This window comes from Vigna unguiculata, chromosome 8, assembly GCF_004118075.2.
Source record: "Vigna unguiculata cultivar IT97K-499-35 chromosome 8, ASM411807v1, whole genome shotgun sequence".
Lineage (NCBI taxonomy): Eukaryota > Viridiplantae > Streptophyta > Magnoliopsida > Fabales > Fabaceae > Vigna > Vigna unguiculata.
This window is the reverse complement of record NC_040286.1, coordinates 25,375,485-25,387,404: the sequence shown is the minus strand read 5'-3', so window position 1 is coordinate 25,387,404 and position 11,920 is coordinate 25,375,485. Positions and strand designations below refer to the sequence as shown.

The 11,920-nt window shown below is 28.2% G+C and overlaps 1 protein-coding gene across 1 annotated transcript; it reads left to right on the top strand.

Moving 5' to 3' along the window:
* The first annotated feature begins 2,876 nt into the window (after nucleotides 1-2,876).
* Nucleotides 2,877-5,580, top strand: LOC114193934 (7-deoxyloganetin glucosyltransferase-like). The gene is made up of 2 exons (XM_028083935.1): nucleotides 2,877-3,467; nucleotides 4,477-5,580. The coding sequence occupies exons 1-2, from the start codon at nucleotides 2,957-2,959 to the stop codon at nucleotides 5,421-5,423; spliced, it is 1,458 nt and encodes a 485-aa protein (XP_027939736.1). The 5' UTR covers nucleotides 2,877-2,956; the 3' UTR covers nucleotides 5,424-5,580.
* The last annotated feature ends 6,340 nt before the right edge of the window (nucleotides 5,581-11,920 follow it).

Genomic DNA, 11,920 nt, shown 5'->3' with positions numbered 1-11,920 from the left:
CATCACCACTCCCCACTTTTTTAGCTAGTGCTCCCGAGTTATGTCATCAATTATTGATGATTACTTTTATAAAAAAAACCAACGTAATGAAGATAACCGAATATTGAGTATTTAGGTTGTGGAAATCAATTTGCAGTACATTAAGGTCATCAAGTTTGAAGTCCATTTTTAAAGTGGAAATTATTAGACCAAAATATTCATCACAACTCCCCACTTTTTAAGCTAGTGCTTCCCAGTTATGTTATCAGCCATTGATGATTACTTTTATAAAAAGCCAACATAATGAAGATAATCGAATATTGAGTATTTATGTAATGGAAATCAATTTGCATTACATTAAGGTCATCAAGTTTGAAGTCCATTTTTAAAGTAAAAATTATTAGACCAAAATATTCATCACCACTCCCCATTAATCTACTTTATACTCACCACTTATGGAATGATTCATGCATGGTACATTATGTACATAAAAAATTTAGCCAGTACGACAACATTAACTACTGGTTATGTGGACAGTGGACCTTTTAGAAATTGTGCTAATACTGATATTGTTCGTAAGTGGGGAGTTGTGATGACTATTTTGGTCTTCATTACCCAATTTTTATATAAAAATCAAACTTCATTGTGAACATAATATCCTCACACTAACCTTAACATAGTACAAATTATTTTTCATGACCATGACATTAAATACTAGGTAATGTGGCCATGGGGGTTTTTTGGAATTTTCGAGTCACATTATGTTCGAAAGTGGGGAGTGGAGAACAATTAAGTGAGAAGTTAGGTTGGATATTGTGGTCACTAGTACCATTTTTTGTTTCATATTTTGAGTTACTGCAACTGATAATAAAAAATTTTACAATAACTCCCATTTAATCCAATACGGCTCCCCGCATACCATTTACATTACTTATGGGATAATTTGTAATGTTCACCATCCAAATAAGCTACTATTCAATTTAGTCATCATGGAAATAATTTACTTTTGTTGTTCATAACTCAAGATCAAAATATCCATCGTAACTCCCCACTTAATCCATCATTAGTCCCTACCTACCTCATTCATTAGTTATGAGACCTTTTTCCATTATCCCCATCCAATTAACATTTAGTAGTCCTGAAAATATTATTGTGCTATCATATGATTGTAATGAACATTTTTCTCTTAACTCTCAAGTTTTATATTTTCCATTGAATTACTGCAACTGATGTTCAAAATAATAAGAATAACTCACAAGTTAATCCAACAGGACTCCCCACATACCTCATACATACTTTAAGGACAACGTTTCATTACCATCATCCAAAAAAGTTGTTTTTCAATTTCGTGGTGATGAAAATAGTTTTGTTCTATGATACAATGACAATGAACATTTTGTCTTAACACTCAAATTTCATATTTTACATTAAAAAATCTGTTAGCGATATTCATAATAAGAAAAATTCCCCACGTATTCCAGCATTACTGCCCACATACAGAACCCATAATGAATTGAAAGTCGACGAAGAAAAGATTCCAAAAACAGCACCCAAAAAATTTGATTCTCCCAGCCTTGCAATCACTCCTACTGCATCCCTTGCTTGTAATGACCCCTATTGCCCAAAGATTTGACCTTTTCCTTAAATAAACCCAATTTTTCAACTTTTGTGGTGAATCTCACAAAAACCAAACATTTGGATGTTAAACTTGCAGGTTGTTTGTGCCAAAATAATGAACAAATCACGGTTGGGTGACAAAAAGGATGAAGATGAAGGTTTGGGAAATATGTGGGATACAATAAAAAGAAAATTATAAATCAACATCGGTGTGGGCGTTGATGACTGCAATGAAAATAAGTTTTTTTGTCAATGTCTTCCCGTCATCTTCTTCCAGTCGCCTTTGTCTTCTCTCATCCAAAGAAAATGCTTCTATCTTATCTCTCCAAAACACTTTACCCCTTTGTCTCCAAAACTTTCCACACATGCAAGAGTTATTATCATTTAATAAAAATCAATTTTTAAAACTTAAAATAAAGTGACACGTTATTCATGTTAAAACTGTGTGAATTTTTTTTTATTGAAATATCATTTTCATTAATTTTATGATGAAAAGTGAGACCTATTTGTCCGTAGTCTTCAACTTTTACGAGGACGGGCTTCTTGAGGAAAAGGTCTAGAATTTCCTCCATGATCTGTCACTTTCTACTTTTAATTCAATTTTGAAAAACCAGTACTTAATATACACCTAAAAGAATAAAATTTATAAATTTGTAGATTATATAACGTGATAAAAGGAAAAATAAAAAATGTAATAAATATACATGAAAAAAGACTATATATTTATTATTTTTTTATATTACATTAAGTTTAGTTTAAATGTATTTAAAATAATTGAAATCAACATCCGAAGACAAAGATCGATTTAAAAAATAATGAGGTAATACTGCCCCCTGTCTCATTCAATTCCGTAACCGCAACATTCAATTCAAGAACTCTCTTGAACAATAACAACGTTGTAACAGTGACACCGCAAGTAAAGGTTTATTCACCACGGCATCCACTGTGAATAAACTTGGACACTCGTTAAAATTACATAATTTAACACTCTCTTTAATAATATAACAATATATGTATATTATAAATTTTAAATTAAAAAATAATACATATATTATAAATTTAAAATTTTAAAAAAATTTAAAATATTATTATTTGAATGTATAGGACTATGATATTTTAACACATTTTTTTTTATAATTGACAAAATTTATTTTTCTCACACGCACCTAATTTTTTTCTTTTCTTTTTCGTCATATGAAACTTTTCAACAAATCTTTGTTATAAAATGACTTTCCTATCCTTTATGATATGAAAGTATTGCCACTCTTCCCTTATAAATTCAGGAGTACAGACCAAGATATCACCACCACCATCAGGAAACACTCCTTTCACTGTTCTTCTGAAACAAAAAGGATAAGAAATGAGTTCCCGGGACGCAAACGAGAAACCGCACGCTGTGTGTGTCCCATTCCCAGCACAAGGCCACATAAATCCAATGCTGAAGCTAGCAAAACTCCTTCACTTCAACGGCTTTTACATAACCTTTGTGAACACCCACTATAACCACAAACGCCTTCTCAAAAGCCGAGGCCTGGACTCTCTCAACGGGCTTCCGTCGTTCCGCTTCGAAACCATCCCCGATGGGCTTCCCGAGCCCGAAGTAGAAGGCACACACCATGTGCCTTCACTATGCCACTCAACCAGCACCACTTGCTTGCCGCATTTCAGAAACCTTCTTTCCAAACTGAACAATGAATCCAGTGTTCCCGCCGTGTCTTGCATCATTTCCGACGGCGTCATGAGCTTCACTCTGGATGCTTCCCAGGAATTAGGTATTCCAAACGTGTTGTTTTGGACCAGTAGCGCATGTGGGTTCATGTGCTACGTGCATTACAATGAACTTATTCAACGGGGAATTGTACCACTCAAAGGTCAGTAATTTGTCTTCTTAAATATATATATATTTTTTGGAATCTTTAACTTTGGTGGTTGTAAAAATTGAAATTAGTATTTTGGAACTTTGGTAGATTAATCTTTCGATTTTAGAATTCGTAAATTTAGTTTTTCTAAATATAATTTATTAAGTTTTGTTCATATTTCAAACATGTTTATTTAATTAATATTAAAAATAAAAATGTGTTCAACATATAAATATCAGTATTATTATTAAATATATGTAAAATGTTAAATAACTTTAATAAAATTTGATTCAAAAGAATTTATATACTTTTAAAGTTAAAAAACTAAATTAAACAAAATTTTAAATAAAAATAAATTCTAATTTTCATCAAGAAAGAAACATATTTAACTTTTTTATTTAAAGATAATTTATAATTATTCGTATTCATATTTTATATTTAAATATTTGAATTTATAATTTCAACTCATTATTCATATGCATTATTATGCTCCCTCCTTTCCTCTGACTCCAATCATGACATTGGGTAAGGTAGAAGAAGAAACAGAGACAGTGGACCAGAAATAATACACGTCATAATCAATATTCTCAAAAAAAGTTAAAAGTAAAAGAAAATTACAGTAGACCAGAAATAATACACGTCATAATCAATATTTTCACAAAAAATTAAAAGTAAAAGAAAATTATACTATTACTTATATTATTTTACTTTTATCTTTTATATTTTTACATAAGTCAGTATAAATTATTAATTCTTTTAAATAGTTTAATGTAAATTATTAATTATTTAAATAAATAAAAGAGAGTGATACATTGATCAAGAATTTACATTAAATTATGTCAAAAAAATAAAAAACTATTAGTAAAAAAAAAATAGAGCGATAGTATTATCTGAACGAAACATAAAATGAAAGATTTCTGGAGTTAATTACATTTATGGGAAGCTTTAAGCAGGGAGTAAGATTGTTGACTTGAATGGAACTTACGAGTTTAATCACGTGATTTTTGTATTTGACATGCAGATGCGAGTGATCTCACAAACGGATATCTGGATACTACAATCGATTGGGTGGCAGGCATTAAAGAGATTCGATTGAAGGATTTTCCGTCGTTCATTAGAACCACAGATCCAGAAGATATTATGCTTAACTTCCCTCGTGACGAGTGCATGAGAGCCGAAAAAGCTTCTGCAATAATTTTGAACACGTTTGATGCTTTAGAGCACGATGTTTTGGAAGCATTCTCGTCCATTTTACCTCCTGTGTATTCCATTGGTCCCTTAAGTTTTCTGTTGAGCAATGTGAGTGATAAGAGGTTGAACGCAATAGGGTCCAACCTATGGAGGGAGGAGCCAGGGTGTCTGGAATGGCTTGATACTAAAGAATCCAACACAGTGGTTTATGTGAACTTTGGAAGCGTGACGGTTATGACGAATGAGCAAATGATTGAGTTTGCATGGGGACTAGCAAACAGCAACAAAAGTTTCGTGTGGGTTATAAGACCAGATCTTGTGGTTGGCGAAAGAGCTGTTCTACCTCAAGAGTTTGTGACAGAAACTAAGGACAGAGGCCTGTTATCTGGTTGGTGTCCCCAAGAGGAAGTGTTGGGTCACCCAGCAATTGGAGTTTTTTTGACACATAGCGGTTGGAATTCAACGTTGGAAAGTGTTTGTGCTGGTGTTCCGATGATATGTTGGCCTTTCTTTGCGGAGCAACAAACTAATTGTAGGTTTTGTTGCAAGGAATGGGGGATTGGGGTGGAGATTGAAGATGTTGAGAGGGGGCAAATAGAGAGGCTTGTGAGGGAGATGATGGATGGTGAAAAGGGTAAAGAGATGAAAAGGAAAGCTGTCAAGTGGAAAATATTGGCCAAAAAGGCTGCTTCTGGCCCCACTGGTTCTTCGTTTGTTCAGCTTCAGAAATTGATCCGTGATGTTCTTAAGGGCAAAAATGGTATCACAATTATTTAGAAAATGGTGATGATGTTGATGGTGATATGTATCTATTATCAATTCCTCTTAGGTTGGATACTTTCGGTAATTGTTCTTTTTAATATTTAGTTTATTTGTTTTAAAGCCAGATTGTGTAAATTGACGTATTTCAACTTCAACTTCATCTTCAACATTATCGATTCCTCATATTTAGTTAATTTTGTGTGTGTATTTTCACCTGTTAAAATATTTTTATTAATGTTAATTTGATGTTGGTATAACCATTATAAAACACTCTCTTAGCCATAACTAAAACCATTTTAGAAATATTGCATTCCGATGTCTAAGTAACAACTAATATAAGAAAGGTTAAAATTGAATTTCATATTTATACCAAAATCTTAATTTGTTTTTCGTATTTTTATTAGTCTCAATTAGGTTCTCATTTTTGTAAATTAGTATCAATTACGTTCTTTTCGTTAGTGTAGAACTAATCCAGTAAAGTAGGTGCCACATGTCAGCTCCTCATTTTTTTTTTAATTTTTTGAATTTTTTTGAATTTTTTTGAAATTTTTTTAAAAACATATTTATGTCACGTGTTTGTAGTGTGTCACATGTCAATCTAATATGGTGACACATGTCAGATTATTGTATGAATCTCAATTTGATCCTCATATTTCATATTTGTTAATTTGATTTGATTTAAGTCCCAAATTTTTTTAAAATTTTTCAATTTTAATTTTTATATAAATGTAATAATGATACTTTTATTACAAGTGATATTTCTATTACATATTTTTAACAATATTTAATTTATTTAAATTTATATTTTACATTAAACTTTATTTAAATTTTATTTTAAAATTATAAATATATAGATTAATAAATTTATATTCGAAATATTTGTATAACATTCTATATCAACAATATCGTAGAGTTGGCTTAAAAATAACAATTTTATAAATTCAAATGTAAAATTTTAAAACAATTTTATAACAAATTAAAATAAATATATTTAAAATTTTAATATTAAATACAATTAATATTATTAAAATACTTAATAAAAATATCAATTTTAATAAAAATAATCATAACATTATATAAAAGTAAATTTTAGTCTAAATTTAGAACGGCTAAAATTAAAATTTTCTAAATATTTAGAACTCAAATCAAATCAAATTAAAAAAATTAAAATATTTAATCCCTCTAACCTGCCACCCACCATAGTTGAAATTGAATTGGGTGAAGCATTCATTATACTTATTACTTGAAAATATTGATTGGAGGGGAATAGGCCCAGAGATGTTATCTGCATTCCAGAAGATCCATGATTTACACGAGTCCTATCAAAAGAAAATATAAAATGTTTATCTTGAAATTCTGATGGTACTAGATTAAAATATATATATTTTTGTTTCAGGTAAACCCATTGCGGAATTACAGAGTAATTTAGTATTAAAATATTAACAAATATGATGATTAAATTGAGATTCATACAATAATATAATATATGTCATTATATTAGATTGACACGTGGCACACTACAAACGTGATATGTGGCATAATTTTTTTTTTTAAATTTAAAAAATTTTAAAAAAAATTAAAAATTTAAAACAAAAATTAAAAAAAATTCAAATAAACGAAAAGCTGATACGTGACACCTACTTAACGGTCTTAGTTCTACACTAACGGAAAGGACCTAATTGATACTAATTTACAAAAATGAGGACCTAATTGAGACTAATAAAAATATGAGGATCAAATTGAGATTTTGGTACAAAAATGAGGACCAATGGAGTATTTTAACCTATAAGAAAATGGAAAATTATATTTTGATTTTTTTTTTATTCTCATCCTTTATTCATTGACTGACTTAGTGTGAGTCATTGATTTATTCAAAGGAAAAGATAGTGATACATTAATCAATGACCCACATTAAGTTCCATTAGAGAAAAAAAAATGGGAATTATAGTATCATTGTTCAAAAAAAATTATAATTAATTTGTAAATCGGTCACTAAATTAGTCTTTATTTTGATCCTTGATAATAGAATTGTTATCAATCAACATGTATCGAAGGAATTGTCTATTTTGGAGCGCGTGTTCGGTTGTAGTTTTATCCTTAAAAGACGTAGAAGGAGAAAAGAATATTTAAACCGCCTTACGCCTCAACTTTTAATCAATGAGAGAATATTGAGCGATGCTAGAAACAATCTCTAACGTTATCTAAAGATTTTGGCAAATGCTAAATGAATTAGTAGTTAAATTGGTATCGAATTAACTAATGGTCAATTTAAATATTAATTCTTTTGGTAACCAAAATCTTGATTGCTAACATATGAGAGACCAATTCATAACCCAATTATAACTTTTTTTATTCATAAAAGAGACTATTTTATATACTAATAATTTTTTAATTTATAAATTGATATATAAATTAATCAATATAGTAATTATTATTTTTTCTCTAAAATTGATTTAGAGAGTTTTTTAGTGTTTGCAAGGTTGTCAAGATTGTCAAAATCAAGATTTAAATCGTAAAATCTTACTATTTTACATAATATTTATGAATTAAAATTAAACAATCAGTGACGGATCTTGACCAAAATTTTTGGGGGAGCCAAAATAATATACTTAACATTTTTGTCACTAATTTAGTGAAAATTAATACATAATTTAGTATAACTATAAAAGAAATTAAACATATCTAAATGATTGTCACTCATTTTTTCATATTCTTAAGCTTATCAAATAATTGAATCACAATTCAATTTTTCAGGCATTTTTTTTTTCAATGTAAATAACCAAAATATTCATTCTCCATTCTACTAATGTACACATATTGATTCAAAAGTCATCACAAGCTCTCATTCCATAATCGTTATGCTTATATGATGAGCAACCTTATCGTCTTGTTTTCATCTTTCCTTCTTTTTTATCAATTTCAAAAAATGAATTTATTCTTTTGTTTTTTTATCAATATACCTATCTACTAAACAAGTTTAAGACTAAAAAAATAATTTATCATAATCTAATCAAAAATTGAGAGACATAATTACTAAAAAATATTATGATAATCAAGTCACAATTAAAAACCCTCTATAAAAAATCACATCATGCATTACTTGCTCTTCTATATTCATAAAAACTGAATATACAGAAAGGTAATGAGATAAAAAAAAACCATAACTAAATATTAAATAAGTATTTCATTATCAAATGAGACAAGAGAACATTACTTTTTTTTTTCTTTAAGAGTATAAGAGAAGATATGAAAAAATAAGGGCAAAAATAATGAGTTTTTGTTTAATTTTATTTTTTCAATAACAAAAAAGATAAGGTAAGAATGATAGATGAGTACAATACCTGAAAAACTCAAAAAACAATGAGAAAAAAAATAAAATTATTTTAACATTTTTTTCTTTATAAAATTTAATTTTATATTGTACTATTTATTAACATTAAATATTGTACTTTATAAAAGAAATAAAAAAAATACTTAATTAAATTTTCATTAATTTTCGTATATTATTATCTAATTTAAAACAATACAAATAATTTAAAAAATTTAAAATTAAATATAATTTAAATTTTTAAATACATATAATTTTTAAAAAGCTGAAAATGTTGGATGCCGTGGGCCTGTCCGCCGCTGCATAGCTTCGCCACTGAACATAATCATAATATAATAAAATCAATCAAATTGTCGTACAAAATCATATAAATTTACAAATTTACGTTTTCTTTAAAATTTATAATATAATTAAAAATTTAAATTATTTCATTTATTATCACCTCATTTTATCTCATTAAAATTAATACAATTATTATTAAAAAAACATTTCAACTAAAAATTAATAAAAAGCTACAATACAACACCACTACACAATTAAAAATTAAAATAAATTTTCCTTCCTTCTTTCTTCTTTTTCGCCACAAATTTTAAATACAGGCAAAACATTTATTTTGACTTTATAATTTCATTTCAATTTTCTCTATCTCCATTTCTCTGAGTTTAATAAAATAGGAAGAAAATGATAAATTTTGTAAACTTAAAGTTTGATTAAATATCGATAATGAATTAATTTTATTTTTATGAAGATGTATTTGGTAATATATATAATATTTGTGTAAAAAATAAAATTTATAATCTGTGTTACCATCGTACTATTTACAAATATATAAACACTTAGTAATTATAATCATAATATCGATTTTAATTACAATTTCCTAAATCAATCACCAAACTGCTTAAGTGCATCTTTCACTATAATTTTATTGATTTAAAGCTATTGAAACTTATGCTTAATTTTATGTTTTTAATATTATATACAAGCCTGTCTAATCCGTCTAATCTGCCACCCTAATCAATGAGGATAGTTGAAATTGAATTGGGTGAGGCATTCATTATATTTATTACATGAAAATATTGATTGGAGGGGAATAGGCCCCAGAGATGTTATCTGCATTCCAGAAGATCCATGATTTACTCGAGTCCTATCAAAAGAAAATATAAAATGTTTATCTTGAAATTCTGATGGTACTAGATTAAAATATATATTTTTTGTCTCAGGTAAACCCATTGCGGAATTACAGAGTAATCTAGTATCAAAATATTTACTGAACCGGACTCGTTTTCCTTTTCATGAGTTCAGAAATTAATTCCTCAAAAGCCGAATTCTAAGCCGATGGCATAACAGTGCAAGTTACTTTGAGTTTAGAAGATATAATTTAAATTAAACAAAAAAAATGATAATGTTTTTAAATATGTTCAAAATAATTTATTTTTATTTATATAAATTGTATTTCTTTATATCTTACCGTCTTTCTTCACATTTTGATATTCCTTGATTTTCTTACAATTAAACCATATTTTTAAGAAAGTACATGAGAATATGATGGGATCAATTGATCAAAATATTGATATAAGTAAATTTCATGTTTTTCTATTCTTGATTAAATCTTTTTTTTCTTTTTTTTTAATATGTAGAAATGTTATATTCCCTCTGTGTGGATCAATTAAGCAATACGATGATCTCAATAAGCTGAGGAAGAGGTATTAGTTGTATATATAATTTGAAATTTTGAAAAATTCTTTGTTTGAAGTATGAGGCTTTTAAGTGTTCAATACAAAAACTTTTAATTTTAACATATGTCTATTAACAAATGTTATAACCTCAAGTAAGAAATATGTGTATCATGGATTTTTAAACCTTTTATAAAGATGTCAAAATAAGTTTTAACATGTGAGTCAGCTCATCATAGGTTCGAATCGGGTTGGATTGTGAAAAAAATCATTTTTTTCAAAAGAGGGTTAAACTGAACCTGACTCACTTAATCCATGAGTTAAACAGGTTCGAGTCAGGTTGAAGCTGGGTTGACCCACTTAACCCACCAACATTTTTCTACAATTTTTTAAAAATTGTTTTGTTTAATTATTTACTACTTTTTAATTATATAGGTTCACAATTTCATATTTTTAAATGTTAGAATATTGCTCAATAATTTGAATGTTTAATTAATTTGTTTGTCAAGTTATATACGTTGATATTTTAATCTTTAACTATTATCTTTATAATAACTAGCATAAACACAGACACTATTACACATGTGTGTACGCATTTTTTAAATATTAGTTATGATATTATATTAGTAGGTGATGATACAAAATAAATTTATATTTATTAAAAGCAAAGTGAAATGACACTACAAGAAAAATACTTATTATCGACGGTAACAATCTGTCGATAAGGTCCCAAATTCGTTAATAATTCTATTTTTTTGACGGATTTCAACGGCCAAAAATCTGTCAGTAAACGCATTGTCGGTAATACTTTACCGACAAATCTTAACCATCCATCGGTATTTACTGGCGGACATATCCTTTGCAAAAATCGTTGCCAACGAAATTGTCCTTTTGTAATTACCGATGGCCCAATCTGTCGAAAAATTCAATCGTGGTTGCACTGTCATTACCAACGGACATATCCGTTGGTAATGACAATGCAACTATGACTGGTTTTTCTGACGGATTGTGTCGTCAATAATTCATCACTAAGTGTAAAATTTTTGTGTGGACAAATCTGTTTATTTAACATTCCACATACCTACATACAAAAAATTTCCAAAACAAATAATTCCAGTATTCCAACATTCTAGCATTCAATTATACCAAATAATGGATCATCATATCACACTCCATCACAATATAAACCACATGATATACTAAGTTGATTATAACATACCAATTAATCTGTAGCATAGGATATCTATCAAATAATATATACATAACCACTTACCAAGTAAGAATATTAAAACACAAGTTGATTAAATACATTTTGGAAGTTTTTCTTAAGGAAATGAAGAGTTAATAATCTTCATAATCAGGAGAAGATTCTTCATTATTGTCCTCTTCATTATTTTGTTGTTAAGACTGGGGTTGAAGGATTCCAGAGTTATGTTGAGTAGGGTTTAGTTGTTGTGGTTGTGCTTGTGGCTGTTGAAGACGAGTCTGAGCATCAAAAGGGAGATATTGTA